Source organism: Ipomoea triloba, chromosome 14 (assembly GCF_003576645.1).
Source record: "Ipomoea triloba cultivar NCNSP0323 chromosome 14, ASM357664v1".
Taxonomy (NCBI): Eukaryota; Viridiplantae; Streptophyta; class Magnoliopsida; order Solanales; family Convolvulaceae; genus Ipomoea; species Ipomoea triloba.
The window spans coordinates 3,701,056-3,719,569 of record NC_044929.1 but is presented as its reverse complement, the minus strand read 5'-3'; the positions used below and the strand labels follow the sequence as shown (position 1 = coordinate 3,719,569).

The 18,514-nt window shown below is 34.8% G+C and overlaps 1 protein-coding gene across 1 annotated transcript; it reads right to left on the bottom strand.

Annotated features, from left to right (window-relative positions):
• Window positions 1–1,487: 1,487 nt before the first annotated feature.
• Window positions 1,488–18,203, bottom strand: LOC116004308 (phospholipid-transporting ATPase 3-like). The gene is made up of 27 exons (XM_031244294.1): window positions 17,905–18,203; window positions 16,348–16,413; window positions 15,529–15,590; window positions 15,280–15,361; window positions 14,753–14,863; window positions 13,806–13,883; window positions 13,472–13,568; window positions 12,523–12,629; window positions 12,173–12,238; window positions 11,639–11,760; window positions 11,439–11,523; window positions 11,264–11,341; window positions 11,063–11,179; window positions 10,724–10,870; window positions 10,484–10,588; window positions 9,793–9,935; window positions 5,336–5,437; window positions 5,185–5,248; window positions 4,900–5,112; window positions 4,117–4,282; window positions 3,954–4,033; window positions 3,621–3,860; window positions 3,223–3,444; window positions 2,972–3,139; window positions 2,499–2,858; window positions 2,315–2,421; window positions 1,488–2,214 (listed from the first exon to the last, which is right to left on the bottom strand). The coding sequence occupies exons 1-27, from the start codon at window positions 18,082–18,084 to the stop codon at window positions 1,905–1,907; spliced, it is 3,678 nt and encodes a 1,225-aa protein (XP_031100154.1). The 5' UTR covers window positions 18,085–18,203; the 3' UTR covers window positions 1,488–1,904.
• Between the last annotated feature and the right edge of the window lie 311 nt (window positions 18,204–18,514).

The following is an 18,514-nucleotide window of genomic DNA, read 5'->3' as shown; positions in this document are numbered from 1 at the left end:
CTCTTATTGGACCGGGGCTCCTTCTAACATGTGCTTTAATACTACTTGTTATGATCAAACAATTACCACCAAAAGTTATATCTAGTAGGTAATGCACAATTTTATTTCTTTTTATACCTACCACATTTTTGATAGACATGGTGGTGAACTTGGTCACTTAGGATTGGATTTGGTCCTTCAAACCTCCGTTCAACAGTTATTTATTAGAAAAAGTATAATGCTTATGAAAAAAATATATAATACGACTTTTTATGAATGACTATTGAGTCAAATTCAAGATTTGTTGTGATTTAATATAATCACCAAGCCACACATGAATGCAAATTGAACCAATCTTGTGGGACGGAGAGATTATTTCAAACTTGATGGGATATACTGTAATTCTTAAAATAATTTGTATATATCAATTAATAGTAATAAATTAGTACTAAAAAAATAGTAATAAATTAGAATTGGATTTTACCAAAGTTAGATAGTATAATTGAATATAATTACCATACAATATAAAGATTTAGTATTAAATTTTTACGTTTTCAAACCTTGCATAACTGCTACTGTGCTACAATGTACAAAGTCTTAAGATATGTTAACTGGTTTAAGATATTATAGACTTCCCTTTTCTTTTTTTTTTTGAATAAAAACACCTAATTCATTAATCACTGGAATAGTTCAAACAAAACAACATTAGAAATAAAACGGGGAAGAAAATCAAAAACCTCATGCCTCCCATCCCTCTCATTACAAAAAGCTTGCTTAGCCAAGGTATGAGCAAGCATATTACTAGTACGCTTAACAAAACGAAATTGGACCATCGGAAGGTCATGCAGAAGAGAGCGAATATCATCAATAATAACTCCAAAGGGAGTAATAATCTTCCGGCCCTGAACAGCATTTATCACCACCTGGGCGTCAGTTTCAACAATTACCCGCTGCCAACCCCCTTTTTCTTAATCCAACTTAATGCCTCCCTTGCCCCCACAGCTTCAGCTATAGACTTGCCTTTTTATAGACTTGCCTTTTTAGTTACTAGAAAATATTTTTCATTAAATTCTTTTTTTTTTAAATTTAAATCAAAGGCCTATATAGTTACAAAAATTGTTTTCTATTTTTCATATCATGTTCTTCATAAGTTTTTAAAATTTAATTTTTCATTTAAAAATTAAATAATATGTTCAAATTTAACTACTTTTTTTAAATTTATAATATATGAAAATTGTTTTTTAAAATCACATTATTTTTTTATATATAAAAATACAAATACAAGTGATTAGCAGTAATGATAGTGTGATACTGAGTACTGATAATAGCTAGGGCAAGTATGCTATGCTAGGTTCGAAAGATTGTGTAAGAATACAAATAGACCAGTATTTATCATATCTATAATTAATTCATGACGAGATTTATTGTGAGTCAATAAACATAAAAAATTATATTTGTCACAAATCATATTTATTAATTATTATATACAACATTTGTCACAAAAATTATATCCAAATATCATTTTCTATCTTTTACTAAAAAAAATAAAAATAAAAAACTGGGCACAAAGTATCCATATTTTTTTAGAGTTATTTAAAGAAATAAATTACAGAGATTGAATGTTTACCAAACAAATGTTTATATAAATAACCATATAGCCTCCTAAACAATAATCATCTACTTTAATAGATATCAAACTACTAAAAAGATCATCCAATCTAGAATAGCCAAGCACTCAAGTGAGTTCCCCTTCTGAAGGTTTTGCATGACATTTGTTAACCACTATTAGTAAACTACTAATACTATACGAAAAATATGTAATTCAGGAAAGAATAATGCTGAATCCCCTAAAATTTCTACTGCTTAAAAGAGAATGAGAAAAATGTATTACCAAACGATACGATGTAGAATAGAGTAGAGTAGAGTTAGTTATTCTTCCGATGAGCTTTTGATTTAGTCTTCTTCATGCTGGCTCGGCGAGCAACATCCCATGCTTTATGAGGGGCAGGCACGCCCGCCTGAGATGCGAAAAACGACTCATAACCAGGCGAGTCGAAAGAGAAACCGGTGTGCCTTGATTTCTGTCCCGGGAGTTGCTTCATCGCGAAGTTCCTTGCATCGTCGGCTGTGAGCTCAGTTCCAAACTCCAGCAGCCCTGTCCCAAGTCTTTCAACCTCACCCTTGTGGATTTCCTGAACAATCTGATAGTTATAGGGGAAGAACAATCTTTGAACCCTGCAAATATATATAACCAATTAACACTTTTAGTAAAAGTAACTAAACAAAGAATCAACTTGAGAGTGCTCCGCCGTTTATATGAGTTCCAAAAGCTTACCCCTGATATAAGAAGTCGCCAAAAAGTGCAGCAATGGGAATGAGCAGCAGCGTGACGTAGAAATAAAATGTACTCATCACAACATAGATGACAAAATATACGTTCTCCTGTTCACAACACGAACATGGATCGAGTTAGCATGTGCTTGGCCAAACAAGAGTAACACGAATGTTTAAAACCCCACCTGAGCTTTTGGCAAGAGAACAGCTGAGTATACAAAGACGAATATGAACCACAACAATATGCTTCCCCCGACAGTAATTTGATGCCACTTCGTAATTGCATTGCACATCATTAGGAGACGCAAATTGACAGTTAATACAACACAAGTGAAGGCCACTGTACTGACATCCCACAGGCCAAACATCTTTCCATCTGAATTCATGCACTTGGTACTAGAAGCAGTTACAAAATGATACAATATTAGTGATTGGAGAACTGCAAAGAAAGCCGAAACAGCCACGACTCGCCATTTGAAGAATGTGTTTCTTATTCCCTCCATGTATAACTCGGGATATTTCTTGGAAAGGGATGCACTAACATCCTGCAATGATTGAGAAAAGGTCTGCATCATACACTAGGGGAAGTGGAAAACAGTGATTGAAGATCATTGCCATAATACACAGTAATGCCACGGTGAAATAATACTTTCAATACCTTTTCAAAAAGTCCAAGAGCAATCACAGGCATGGCTGTAAAGATAACATTGTAGAGGGACTGGAACCAATCATCATAGAACCTTTGACCAGAAAATCCAGTGTGGAAGGTAAACCAAAATTGTGTCAGGGTAAATGTCAGATTCTTGTAGAAGAAATATGTCACAACCTGTATCCAGAAGTTTATGGACATTAATTTCTAAACTGAAGTATTTGTCAATTATGGAATACAAAAAGTGTATAACTACAAACCTTGCAGATTCTCAAATATGACCAGCGTCCATGGACAAGCAGCAAATCTGTCAAATAACGAAACTGAGCAATCGCAAAATCACTGGCCATTACTGCTTGCATTCCTTCCTGCCCACTTATTCCGACACCAACATGAGCAGCTTGAATCATGCTAACATCATTAGCCCCATCACCAATACTAAGAGTTATTTTCTGTGCTCCCTTCCTAACCAATCTAGTCACCTGAAAGCAGAGGATGAACAATCTATAATATTTATCACCTACAGAATCAGTGACCTACTTTGCTTTGTAGTAACTTCTGCAGCCACTCATAGTGGTTCAGCTATGGAAAATAATGATTTTGACTTCAAAACTATTCATGTTAAGACTAAATAACAGAGACCACCAATAAGACTCACCTGTGCTTTCTGTAAAGGAGAAACTCGGCAACAGACCACTGCACTACAATTCAAGCTCAAATTTAAGAGTGTTACACGCAAACTGGGGTCCAATGCATACATCAAACACTTTCCATCAATAACAAGTGCTAACTTTGCTCTAGATTCAGAATAGAGATATTGTTGTGCTTCCTCATTATACTTTATAAGTTCATTTTGCACCGTATCTTTGATAAAACGAGCAATCTCCACTTGGTCGCCCTTGTAAAGAAATTAAAAAAAAAACAAATAAAATGTTAACATTATGACATATTTTGCATTTATGCTAACAACTAAACCAAGGAAACTGCTCACTTTATCTTCTACTTCTCTAATAGCATCAGTTTCTGAACTAATAACAAATTGTTTCATGTTGTTATTTATCAACTTGCATGCTGCAGAAATTAAAAATAAACAAGGTAAGATGTTTGCATATATATACATAAAGAAAACTAAAATTTGTTTCAGACATACAAACCATAAGCTATATTTATTGCAGTTTCTATCTTGTCCCCAGTAAGCACCCAAATCTTTATCCCAGCCCTTGACAGAGTCTCTATGCAAGTAGGTACTCCTTCCTGAAGTTTGTCTTCTATAGCAGTGCTTCCAATCAACATAAGGTCTGTTTCTATGAGTTCTGCCACCTGAACAAGACTAACTTGATTAAATAAATAGTGAAAAATTTTTCCATCTATATTCACGAAAGCAAAACCCACTATGCAACAAAAGTCATTATTCCATATTTTTTAAATATGTAATGGACCTTAGTCTAAAGGTCCATAGACTTTGAAACATCAAAATAACACTTGGAATTGATCAAACAATAATTCCTCTTGAATCCAAGACTCAGGAATTTTTGTACAAGATCTTCACAATTGTAAAGCATTGATGATGATGAAGATGATGAAAATAAAATAGTGATTTTGAGGTGCTGCACTGCCGATTCCCTGGGAAGTAAAGAAACAGAACATGCCAAGAAATATATGCGTTGATACAGCAAGAAAGAATCATAATAAACAGACTGTCATATTTAGACTAATAATTTCCTCTCTAGAGTGAAAATCACCTTAATCAAGAAATTCATAAACATCTAACTATCTAAATGCATGATGTGAAGTTGCTGATGATAAAAAGATGTTGGTATAGGCTATAATACTCATCCTTGATCTGGAGCCACTTTTCAATGAAAACAAACACCATACTACCAAACACATGCTAATATATAAAAAAAAATAAAAAAAAATTAAGTAAAACAGCGTACCTCATCCAATTTCTTCTCACGGTCTCGAAGAGAGGATTTCGCTTGAATGAATTTCTCATTCCAATTTTCATATACATTAGGACTTAAGTCCCTATATGCCAAGCAAAGTGTGCGCAAGCCCGCTGCTCCAAATTGTTCCAAATGTTCCCTTGTTATTCTCTTCAAATCATTATCTCCACCTGCCAGTCTTTCATAAATTACAGTATCGGCACCCTGTTGGAAAGTAGGTTCTCAGACTGGCATTAGGATAGTATTAAATTTTTTCAATCCAAACAAAGCCATTACCTTGCAGTACAGTACTAGCCTGCCATTAGGATAGCGACATATAACAGACTGGCGCTTCCGCGTACTATGTACAAAATAAAAGTTGACAGTCACCCTCAGCTCTAGTTGAATGTGGTATCAAACTTCACAGAAAACATAAAAAAATTAGCACCTGTTGAATTCAAGAACATTCAGAATCTCATAGGAAACATCCTGATTTTTCCCTGTATTCTCAACATGTGACTCACGCACATAAATCATAGTAGGAGTACGCCTGTAGAAAAAATATCAGTAAGGTTATTAACAGTCTCAAGCCAGGCATAAAAGCTTCAGAAAGTAGCACAACTATCACAATTACTAGAGAATGTTTTTGTGCTCCAAGTATAAGCATAAAGTGCAAAAAAGTATAAAATACTTCTTTCTTTCAAACAACCTCAATGGATAATTCTAAACCCGAGAAAGAAGCAGGTAACAGTATCTCAGTCACAATGTATTATCCAATAACTTCAGTTAATTAGGAGAGTTTGTATTTATTAACATGTCCAATAAACTAAACTAGCACGAGGACTAAAATAATAGAATAGCTCATTCTTCTATGTTTTCATTAAATTATTTACGCTCACATCACACGTGTAGTGTTAGAGAATCAAGAGGTAGTTGAGGATTTAGGCATTTAGCTCTTGTTATTCAAATTTCAAATTGTGTGGCTAAGGAGTCAAAACAATGTATATAAATAGGTTCACTTGTACAGCTCTATTCATTCAATACAATAGAACTAGATATTCAATTTAACACGGTATCAGAGCCTGTAAGTGAGTGTGAGATATTGGGCTAAGGTCAGAACAGTGAGGTGACCTCAGAAGAGGGATTGTGCCACCACACACTGCTATCTCTGAGCACCTCTAATGTTACGCAGTGCTGCATGAGGAAGACTCCAGGGACATTTTCAGTTAAATACACAAAAAACACACAGAGAGACAATCTATTGTAATATTTCATTCTAATATATTCTTTTAATTATCTTTTCTTTTTTGTAATCTTTCAGTCTAATATATTCTTTCTATTATATTCCTTCTTTAGTTTCTCAGATATATTGCTTCTATTTAACTGGCTGGTGGTAGCTATTTGCCACCCTCCATACCCTTTCAATCCTTTCATTTCAATATGGGATCAGAGCATATGTATCCTAGGCTATTTTTTACCATTGTTTTCAAGCATAAGATAATTTTCTAGCAAAGGAGCGCAACTATCTTCTCAATTCTAACATGTCTGGTGGGGCTATCTTTGAAAACTAACACCACTGCATTGCTTGGGACCTCATTGTGACCCTATCCAGGAAGCCCATTGCCAAAAACCTCCTCTTGCGCTACCACATGCTGCCACAACCTACAGGATCTCTGTTTGGTTTTTCTCAGATCTCTCCCTTTCCGCTGATGTTTTGATCTCATCAGCCACACCATTGGATTCCTCCTTCTCTAGCAACCAAACCTGTGAAGTTTTGTCATCATTGAATGTCGTCGTTGGTGTCACGCCATCGCCATGTACCAATGGGGTCTCCTTCACACGTTGGCATGTGTCACTACCGGTTTAGTCATTCTTTGGTCTTTTTGGTGAGATTTGAAAGGTTTTTGGGTTCATTGTTGAGTTTCTTTCCTGAGGGTGTTAAAGTTTGGTATTGCCATGTTTGTTTCCTTACTTCTGTGGTATGCTAAATTTATTTCCCAAGGGTGTTCAATTTCAACACTACTTTATTTCCAAAATGCTTTTTATTTCTCAAGTGTCAAGGGGGAGTGTGACCACCAAACAACCAACCAATGTTCTATTTCCAAAATGCTTTTTATTCTATGTTCTATTTTATTCTTTTGGTGTTCTATTATATTCTCTTCGTCCCTTTGGGTTCATCTTCATTACTATGAGCTCTACTACATCCTTTGTTGGTCATGCTCTGTTTAACCTCTATATAATGAAGGCTTTTTTTTTGGCATGTATCCTAGAGTGCTTGTGTTCCTATGTTATCATGAGGTTGTTCGTGTTTGGCTCCATCCTTAGTGTTTTCATGAGTACAAGGGTCATGCATAGCTTTGTGTCTTATGAAGCCATCCAACATTGTTATCCTCTAGATGTATTTAATCCTCATTTGTAATTTTTAGTGAGGTGGAATGTTTGTTTTAATCCAAGCTAAGAACTTCTAGATGTTCCAGCTTGCGGGGAGTGTTGAATAATAAGAAACCCTAGTCCTATTCCTAGTAGAAGTAGCCTAATGTTCGTAAAAACATAAGATCTCTATATATTTCAATATACAAATACACAAAGAAGCAATTTATTCTAATCTTTCATTATAATATATTCTTTCTATTCCCTTTCTCTTTGATTTCTCACATATATTATGATGCATTCATGGGCAAATAGTACTAAAGAAGGAAGCATAAGATCAGCATATGATACAGAAGATCAATTACCAGGATTGAGACTACTAAACCGAACTACATTTTACCAAGCAACAAACTGCAAACATCCTCATCAAAGCCCTACCTAGACCTAACTTTGAAAACTTAATTTGCAAGTTGGGATTACATGATATATATTCTCCAACTTGAGGAAGAGTATTGAATATTCGGGAGTCCCAAGGAAATTTATTTTAGGAATAAAAAGTGATATTTATTGTGATCTTCTCCTATGATTCTATTTCATGATTTTCTTTCCTAATTTTCAGGAAACAATCAAGATATATAGTTTGTTATTTCCTTTATTAGGCATTTTGTATATATGTTGTTGTAATTCTGTCCTTAGGTTTTCTTAGTGAGAAATCCAAAAATTCTTCATGGCATCAAAGCTAGTTCTCTTAACCGTGGTCCCTTTATGTCGATTCTTTCTGACCTTCTTTTCTCAGCTCTCAACCCGGTTCTCTCTGCATGACAAAATGCATAATAACCTCATCACAAACTTCCAACAATTAAAACATCAAAAGTTGGAGGCAATATAGAGACGTCAAACCTTGGTGGCAACAATTCATCTCCTATTTTCATCACAGGACACAAATTGAATGGCCACAACTAGTGTTGATGTTTATTTGCGGTAAGGGGAAGGATGGTTATCTCATAGGAACAACAGTAAGGCCAAAGACTACACATCCGAGTTTCAAAAAGTGGAAGATTGAAAATAGTATGATAATGTCATGGCTTATCAATTCTATGAATAATGACATTGTTGAAAATTTCTTGTTGTTTGATACTACAGAAGAAATATGGGATGCAGTCGAGGAGAGAAATCTATTACTTACAATGCTCACTGCAAAACCAATCATTGGCGTCTGTATCAATTGGATGTAAAGAATTCTTTTTTTGCATGGTGACTTGATTGAATAAGTTTACATGGAGTATACTGTTTGGAAGGTTTAGTAATGTAATCATTGAAGTTGGTCACAAGTAGTGACGTAGGAGAGATTGATGCTCTCAAATCTTTTCTCAAAGAAGTTTCATACTGGGGATCTGGGAGTGCTAAAGAATCTTCAATGTATAAAATTTGCTCGTTCCAAAAAAGGTATAAGGAAATGTGTTGGATCTACTTGAGGATACTAGATTGCTGGGGTAAAGGCCCTCTGCGACACCCATGGATCAAAGTACCAAACTTGTAACTGGTGGGCGGGAGATCTTTAATAGTCCAGAGAGGTATAGGAGATTGGTGAGAAAACTAAACTATCTCACTATTACCCTTCCAAATATTGTAATTCCAGGGAGTGTGGTGAGTCAATTTATGGTGTCATCTGCTTTAACTCATTGGGAAGCGGTTGTTTGAATTGTGAAATATTTGAAGAGTGCTGGTGGGATAAGAATTGTGTGTGTTTATTATGAACGTTGAAGAATCTTTTAATGCTGACTAAGCTAGGATCACTAGGTGAGAGGAGGTTTACAATAGTGTATTGTGTGTTTGTAGGAGGAAATTTAGTCTCGTGGAAAAGTAAGAAGCAAAGTGTTGTGGCTTGATCTAGTGTAGAATTTGAATTCAAAGCTTTGGCACACACAACTTGTGAAATAACTTGGATACACAACATTCAAGAAGAAATTGGCGTAAAGATGGTTAAGAGTCCCACATTGAAAATATAAGAGAGAACATATGGGTTTATAAGGTCATGGGATTAGACAAATTAATTGATTGGATTCAATCTTTTAGTGTGGTTTAGCCCATGTGCATTATAGCCCAATATCTTAGACCATAACATGGTATCAGAGCATGTTCGGCCCACTTTGTTTCACCCAAGGGTCTGGATTAACTAGCAGTCACGAAGAGACTTGGTAAAAGTAGGCTTATTTTTCAAATTACAAAACATGTTGCTAAGGAGTCTCAGCAGTGTAAATAAATAGGTTCCCTTGTACAGTTGTACAGCTCTATTCATTGAATACAACAGATACAGATATTCAGCTTAACATGTACAAATACTGTATTCTTTGACATACACTTTTCGGAAGAATGATAACTTAGAATGTGTTTCCAAACAACTACTACTCTAATACCAGATTTGAATTATTTTTTTCCTTCTTTTGATATCTATTGCCTTCCTATTAATGAATTGAGACAAGGAAGCACCGTAAAAAAATAAAAGCACAAGCATGAAGTTTGAAAGAGTCACACCTGTAAAAGAAGAAACCGAAGCTCTTTGCTGCTGCAACCAGAGCAGCCTCATCAGGTGATGCTGCTTGATATCGAATGCCTTCAGGTGTTTCATCACCTTCGGGAAGTACAGTGTGACATATTGCAAGGCATCTGAAGAATTCCTGCACAGAAATCCGTACCTTTTATTACTCCTGCTGCCCTACTTTATTTGTCAAACCACTGTTTAGATTGGTTCCTTTCATGAACAAAGCATGCACATAGAGATTGACTACCACTTCGTTCGTGAAAAGATACAACAAGGTTTTAATATCCACTGTATTTGTGAAGACTTGATTACAATTAGGGGACCTATTCACAAAGGCACTAAATGGGACTCGAGTTAGTTATTTGTGTAACAAGTTGTGCACGACTAATATCTATGCTCCAACTTGAGGGGAGTGTTATGGAATGTACAAGTATTATGGAACACATGCATATATTAGGCAGCATGGATATTTATTGGGATTTGAGTAGGATAGTCATATGGAAACAAGTTTCCATATCAAAATTCTTCTAGCATGTACTTATAGGGTTGTGTATTTCTCTTTTCAATGAATAGAATATTCAGAAAACTTCTCTTTACTTCTGTAAAAAATAGAAATCAAGAAAGACGCTAGGTGAGAACCCTGATTCAACTCAGCCATAGCATATATAGGATCTAACTCGGTACCTTGCATGCATCAGGATTTGGTTCATTCTTCCAAGCACCTTGCATTATCCGAGCATCATGAAAATTGAAACCTCTCTCTCGTACTAATTTTGATGATCTCTGGGACTGTTGATATTTCAAGAAAGAATGATAATGCAACTAGACCAAAAGTGGAAAAACAATATAGTCTAGGGACAAAAAGTGGGATTAACTCTAGAAATAATTATGTATCTTTTTACAATTAAGGAATGTTATATTTACCTCCAATCTCCTCCCACCTCTCTGTGATGTACCCTGCTCAATTTCACTGACACCAGTACCATACATCTCTCCTCCAATCGAACACTTAAAAAATTCCATCAAGTTTCTAGTTAGTGTGCCAGTTTTGTCTGAGAATACGTATTCCACCTATCCAGAGAGAAGTTAAAATCAATTATTTACCGTTCACTTATCCAAACAGGATGAGAAGATTTAATTAAATAGAGAGAAAGAGAGAGGGGGAGGGAGGGAGAAAGAGAAGCAAGCTTCGTCTAGCTGTACAAAAATAATAAAGATCATTTGTTATGACATCCTACCATACTCCAGAACCTGAGGCATTACCTGGCCAAGTTCCTCATTCAAATTAGATGTCCTTGCTTGTGCAGGAGTATTACTCTCAGCATGGTACATGTAGAGGTCATTATTGATGTATTGAGTGGACTGAATAAATTTAATCATCTGAAGAAAGAGATGTTATATAAACAAAAATTATTCACAAAACAAAATTTTGCAAACATGATAATAAACTATTATGAGAATTACCTCAACAGAAACATATAGAGAGATCGGAATAATAGGTGAATAAAGAGTAATTAAGGTGAACATAGTTAAAGCGGCAACCTGTGCAGCAAAACAAAATTATTAATATGCATGCAGCACTAGAGAAAGACCATCATAAGCAATTCAAGGAAAATACTACATGCATCTTGATCATTACCGTAAACTTATTATTGGGGTCGAATTGTGGGTCAGAAGAATCCTCAAATCCCAAGTAAAAATAGTCGCTGCTTATGAACACACCACTGAAAATTACAAGAGCAATAAAAACTGTCAACATTTGAGATATATTTACAACTAAGATGGAAAGTTCAGTTGAACAAGGCATCAGGAAATTAAGAATGTGAGAAGCAATCAAACCTTCCGATGGCTCCCAAGACACACATGCAGAAAAGGGTACTAAAAAGCATGAGAATTAGTTTGTCAAGTTTCTTTTCTAAAGTGCTCCGTTTAGAAGGAATTTTCATAGAATTCATCATAACCTGTAGCAAAATTGGTATTGATAAAACGTAATCAATACGAAAATGTATGTCAATAAGGGGATACCTAAGAAAGAAAGAAACAGTGAAAGATTAAAGAAAGCTTCATAAATGAAATTTAATTTTATAAGGCAATAATCTAATGGACCTAGCACAACAAATTGAAGTTAACAATGTAATTAGGACCTTGTTTCATCCCAAGTAAAACAAGGTTAAAGAAATCTTCATAAAGGAACTTTTATAAGACAATCATCTAACAGACCAAGCAGAAGGGTTCAGGGTGTAATTTGGGGGTAAGTTACATCCTTTTCCAACCAGTAGATTGGTGTCTCACTTCCCCTCTCTAACCAGATGTACCAAAATAAAATCTAAAAGACCTAGCAGTACAAATTGATGTTATATATGTAACTAATACCTTTGTCTCATGCCCTGTAAAAATGACCACCCCAACAATGTAATCAGTGTTTCTCAAACTGCAACCCTGTCAAAGTATAAAGCTAAATTATTGTCATGCCAAAAAAAAAAAGAGTAAAATAAATCATTAAAAAGAATTAAAAGAATTTCCTGACCAGTGGAGCAGGAAATGAAACATTAGCAGCCGTTAGGGATGATCTAGAACTCGTTATGAATATCAATAAAATGTGTTCAAATGCTTTCTCTCTTTTCAACAAGTAAATGGGAAACCTTTCATCTTGTCTTAAAGCAATATTACAAGCTTCATGTATGACTTAGACACAATATAAACATGGTAGAGAAACAATGTACCCTTAGAAGAAGTTGATTTGGGCTGAGTGGCAAGGTTTGGTTTTGAGTTAGCAGATTTCCAGTGAAGGTATACAAAGAGTTATTAGGTTCCTCACATTGTATTTCACCTGCAATTTACAAAGGAAACTGTGTCAGGTCTATGTCAAAGTTTAGTATCATGTCATGACATTGTTCAGATTAAAATCAATTTAACTAGGATGCACACACTATTATATTCAAAGTGGAATCTCCATCAACAATATCTTTTTATTATGCCCTGATTACAATTAACTGTGAAAAAATCACCTTACCTAAACCAAAGTCCAGCTAGGTTAGATGAGAGTTTATCAAATTTAACACAGGAAGAAAGAAAATGCACACTATAGTTTCTCTGTTTACACTGATGATCACCTCAGTAGCAATGATAACCATGACAGGAGGGAGATCCCTTCCTTTTCATGGCTCCTGTAAGGAAGAGCTAAAAGCACTTACGAATGTGCTTGTCCAATATGGATTAGCCCAACCACTTAACTAGGTAATTAGCCAAAATAAAGAGAGATAGCAGTTTTAAAGATTTTTGTTCTCACAAATAGTTAATTACTTTTTTGAGCTGATTTAAATTGAAGACTCTAATAATGTTTGTTTTGTTTTTTTAATTCCCCTTCTTTGATACATTTGAGGGGACTGGGGATTGAATTTGAAACCTCCTACCTAGAATCAGAGGCTACTGCTGCTAGACTACAAGATCTTTGGCTAACAGTCTAACCATAAGCCCAATGTAGTACAAGCACCATAACCCTGACTCACAGCCTAAATCCCAACTTACAGGCTGTGTCAACAGAGAAACCTATGAAAATCAGATCTTGACTGGAGCTTATCTCTAGTAAACATTAACATATGAATTATATGACCTCTAGGGCAAAAACATACGAACAATGAGTAATGTCCAAAAACAGCAGAAAGGTCAAACCTTCAAATTCAGCCACTTTCTCAGGAGTCACATAATCCCAAGTCTTCTCCAAAGCTTTTCTGATCTTCAAATTGGTCTCCCCATCCAAGTTAGCCGTCTACAATACAATGTCAAGTTAGTGAGTGGGAAGAAGATAGAGAAACAGAGGGAAAAGAAACCAACTAAAGAATTTAGTATGTGTAGAACACTTGTTTCATTAGAATTCGTAGTATATTTATCCCTCCCCACATCGAACAGATACAATGCCATTTTTTTAATGAAAAGGTGAAGGACATTACTTTTGTGAAAGCAACAACAATTAAAGAATACTACTCAGATGCAGACCAAGTACAACCTCAAGATAGCAGATACCATCAGAATTAGTGCTGGCGAGAAACAATAGGTCTGCAGGAAAGAACTCATCTTGTTTAACCTGCAATGGCAGTAACAATGTATTACAACACATATAAACATCTGTTACACACTCCCCAAGACACCTGTTCCACCCATGTCAAGATGATCCAACATGGGTCCAGGTGTTGGTTTCATGCTAGATCTTTCCTAGTGATTTTGGGTACTCGTTTTTCCTTATAAATAAAACATAAAAAAATAAAAGAAATCTCGTCCCAAGAGAATTGTACTAAGCCAGAGAGCTGATATTGCAATGATGATGCATTAAATGAGACATTGGTCCTAAAAGAACATGATTTTGGGTGCTTGGCCTCAGTTTTCTTATCTCTTTAATTTTAAAGTTATTTTCTTGTTTAATTTGCTGATATACAGGTTCTCAACTACTTTGTATCCAATTTTGGTAATTAAAAAAATGGTATGAAACAGTATTAACATTAGGATAACTCTTTGGTATAATGGGAGCTCTACTTAAGTCTACTGCTCATTAATTCTTGAATTAATTTCAAGAATATGTTATTATATATTATGTCAAATTTCATTATCATCAGTACATGATTTCAAATATCTAATTACTGAATGTCAGTATGTCACAATCAATAGTCCAATTATAGTTGAATAGAAAATTGTAAAGAGTAATTGGTTTTTTCTTCTTCTAGGACTTCTATTCATAAACTTTTTAGGAAGGATGTTCAAAAATATAATTAAAAAGTTTTATTCAAATAATTTACATCTTATAATTATAATTATAACTAATTAACAAAATAAAATAAAAATTAAGTAAATGACATTGCATTCTTCAAAATAAGGAATAAAAGATTAAGTAAAAGATTCACCCCATAAGCATAAATAAATACAGCAAATATAGATTAATTATTTATGCAGTGTACTTACCCTCACAATGTCTCCAACCTGAAGCTTCTTCCAAGGAACACTCAACCATTTCTGATCTCCATAGATGTCTACAGAAGTATTATTAATTGACATGTCATTCTGAAAACGTTTCTGTTCATAATTACGGAAGAAAAAAGAAGAGATGGAGTGTGAGAATTTTTCTTGAAGCATAAAAATTGTGTGAAATAATGAATTGGAAAGTCTGGAGAATGGCAAAGAAAAAATAGAGAATAACAAGACATGCAGGAAAGAGATCAGATAAATAAAAAATAGAGATTTCTTGACGGAATGACTTCAAATGCTTGTGTATCTATAGACTATGGGCTACACAGCCTACAGAGATACCAGTCTTGATTCATGATTCTTTATTTTACAACATGTTTGAGTGACACTGTGACACTTAACTTTAAATAAGTTTTCCTGGACTCTTAGGTTTCTAACAAAAATAAAATGCAGGCAGCAAGTACTTTCATAGCAAATAATCATCTCTAAAACATAAGAAGGAAATTTTAACTAATTATACTAACCCAGTCCTCCCATGCCTCTTTTATAAGAGAAACCAGAAGCACCAAGCTCAAAGGAAGCACGTTGGTAATTGGACTTACAGGACTGCATCATTACAAATGCCATAGTATCATACATATGAAGATCACAAGAAATAAGACAAAAAGCCTTAAGATCACATTTCTTCTTTGCATTTTCTCCTTATATTGGTCTATTTTAAATTATTTTTCCACTAAAATGAAACCATGTACCCACAACCACAAGCAACATACCTGACTGGGGTGCATGATAAAATTGAAATCATAAGGAAGTAGAGGTTAGCCACCCTCCTGAACTGTCAACGCAAGTGAATTATGGTACAATAAATCAGATAAATGTGAGCAGAAAGGCAGGGTTGAAGGACATAGATGGGTTAATCCACTTCATTTCATGCCTAAAACATAAATGTACAAGCAGAGATGAGGAAAAACAGAATTTGTGAAAAGTTTAGACTAAAGGTCTTATGCAGTTATACATGTGCCAAAAACCTTGTGGTCTAGTGGCACCCGGTGTCCCGGTTTACACTCCCACATGGATGATGGGAGTGGGTTCGAGCCTCAGTGGAGGCAACTGCTGACTCTTTGTGCTTTAGTAGGTTGAAAAAGTAGCTATGAACAGATACTACATTGTAACAGAGTCAGTAGTACTCAAAACAAAAGGTCTTAGACATGTATTTATAGAAATACTGTATATTACTCTGTATTATTTTTCTAGAATACCCTATGACCTAAGTATACATCATACTTTGTAGGTAAGAAACAGTGCACCAGATTCCCATATTTAAGGGTCTGAGAAGTAAAATGAAAGAATCTTACTTCTGTTATCAAAGACATGTCAAAGGCTTGGACCCATGTCTAAACTGTTAGCAAGTCAAGCTAATACACTAAAGCTTTTGTGCATAACATAAAACTTAAATTATGCATAAGCTATATATTCCATTGTGGAAACATATAAGATGCATTCAACTGAATGATTTCTTGTATTATTATCAAGAAATGGCAATAGGAATATCATCAAAAAAATACACATGCATTTTATTTCTAATAAAATACCTGTTCAAACAAACCCTTTGGTAAAAATGTAAGCACATCATACTTTGTAGTTGAAACAGAGTTAGCCTGGAAAAAAAATGGTAATCAGAGTGGTTCCACTAAAGTAAAAAAATATGCTCATTTGCACCATTCAAATCTAAATGTGAGGGAAATGAGTGTGTAATAAATGGACAATTTTATAGTTTCCTTGAGTCCTTGGACAAAACAATTATATGATCCATTCAAGTACAATGCATGTATTTGTTGAGAAAATCTGCTTGTTTGCATCAGTAGTTTCCTAAATGAACCAATTGAAATATCTTTCTCATTCTCAATTTTTTTCAGTTCACTAAATGAAGAGGTTTCTTACTTCACAGAAGAAAAGTAGATCAAATAAGGTTCTTTTGCATGCATGGAAAATACATTTTCAATTCCTTAAAGATGTTGTATTATTGTCTCAACTTAAATACTTAATGGATATGACAAGGTAATGCAGTGTAATAAATTTCAAATGGTTTCAAAAAGCATTTTGAATAAATTGTATGTTTTTTCCTAAGTTTCAAATATTGGAAAACTGAGGCACTAATTTACAGTTCTTTCCACAAGAAGAATTAAAATTCACCCCATAAATCAATAAGTATCAAGTTTCCAATTCTTGAAAGGAGGAGGGCACTGAAACGAGATCTCAGACAGAATCAAAATGTTAATTAGTTCATAAAAATCATGACGTAAAATAAATTTTAAAAATAACAACTAGCTTTTTTTTTATTTATATATACTCATAGCCCAAAATACTACCAAAAAATGAAAGTGAAAATTAACATTGCTCAATTTAGATAAAGTAGTTGTGAAAAATGTAAACTCTTTATTTTGTAACTCTATGAAAGAAACCAATTAGGAAAGTTCTGTACTATGTAGCTTGTAGATAAGAAACAAACTTCTCAAATGAAAATTACTAAAACTTCTCACTATTTCACATTCACATTGAGTCTGCAGTTCCTAAAACTTCTCATTATTTCAGCTCAGCATTCATGTCATTCTCTAAAGTAGCAGAAGAAATTTTATAAAAATGAAAAATAAAAAGAAGCAGAAAGAAGAAGACTTAAAATTAAACCAATTGCAAGTTTCCGGCCATACCCAAATGAAAATTACTAACGTGCAACCTGAGCACGACTAAACTGCATGAGACTTCAACTGTGCAGCCATTGTTTGGTTCATGAATGTTTGGTACACATAATATGAACTGAATAAATATGTCACACAGAGAAAACAATCATTGAATTTATTGTTTGGCAGGCACAGAATATATTGGCTAATGCAAAGATGAGAACACCTTAAAATCCTTTTCTACTTTCTTTTTCCTTCTTTCTCCAGTTATTCAAAAGCATTATTTTCCTCGAGGTGGAATTCAACCGTTACATAAACCAGTGAGCATCAAACCTTAACTTCAAATATTCATTTCGTCGAACCAATCACAACTCACATTATAACAATTCAACCCACCAAAAGCAACAACGAAAAACATTTATCAAAAGGAAATGGTAACAATTAATTTTAAAGCAATCGAGAAGCGGAGACCTTAAAGTTAGCTATGGCGGTGGTTTCAGGATCATTGCAAAACACGGTCCGATAACCCGGGGCTTGTGGCTGGATCTTCCCGAGCCGCACGCTTTGAGACGGAATAAGGTCCGCCGCCGGCGTTTCATCGCTTTCGCCGCCGGCGTTATATCTAGACGACCCTTTCGATCCGCCCATCATACTTAATTTTCAGGAATTCCCAACGGACGGAACAAAATACACCGCTCCGAGATTGCAATTTCGGGAGAGAATGACCAAAAATGTTCTCTTAATTTCTCAGAATTTTTCAACCGTCTTGAATCATTCTCCATCAAAATCGCATACATATTCAGCAAATGAAAAAGGCCATTCTTAAAAGCTTCAATTTCATCATATCATGTCCATGGTTCTGCGCGTGTGACTACTTCGCCCGTTAACGGTTGAAAGAGCGCGTCGAGACATATGCTACCGAATCACAAATGGAAAACTCCAAAAACAACGGGTTTTGCAGACGTCATCAACAGTTAAATTTCTGGTAGTGACGTCAGACGTAGCAGTTACTCACTTTAGCCTTCATATGCTGCCACGTTGTTCAATCTAGTGTAGGCGTGGAGCACCAAACCTTTGATGA

Coding starts and splice junctions, on each gene's coding strand:
- LOC116004308 (XM_031244294.1), bottom strand. CDS start 18,084: ATGATGGGCGGATCGAAAGGGTCGTCTAGATATAACGCCGGCGGCGAA. Junction 11,342..11,438: donor ACCCCAATAATAAGTTTACG/GTAATGATCAAG, acceptor TTTGCTGCACAG/GTTGCCGCTTTAACTATGTT. Junction 4,283..4,899: donor GTGAGAAGAAATTGGATGAG/GTACGCTGTTTT, acceptor AGTCTTGTTCAG/GTGGCAGAACTCATAGAAAC.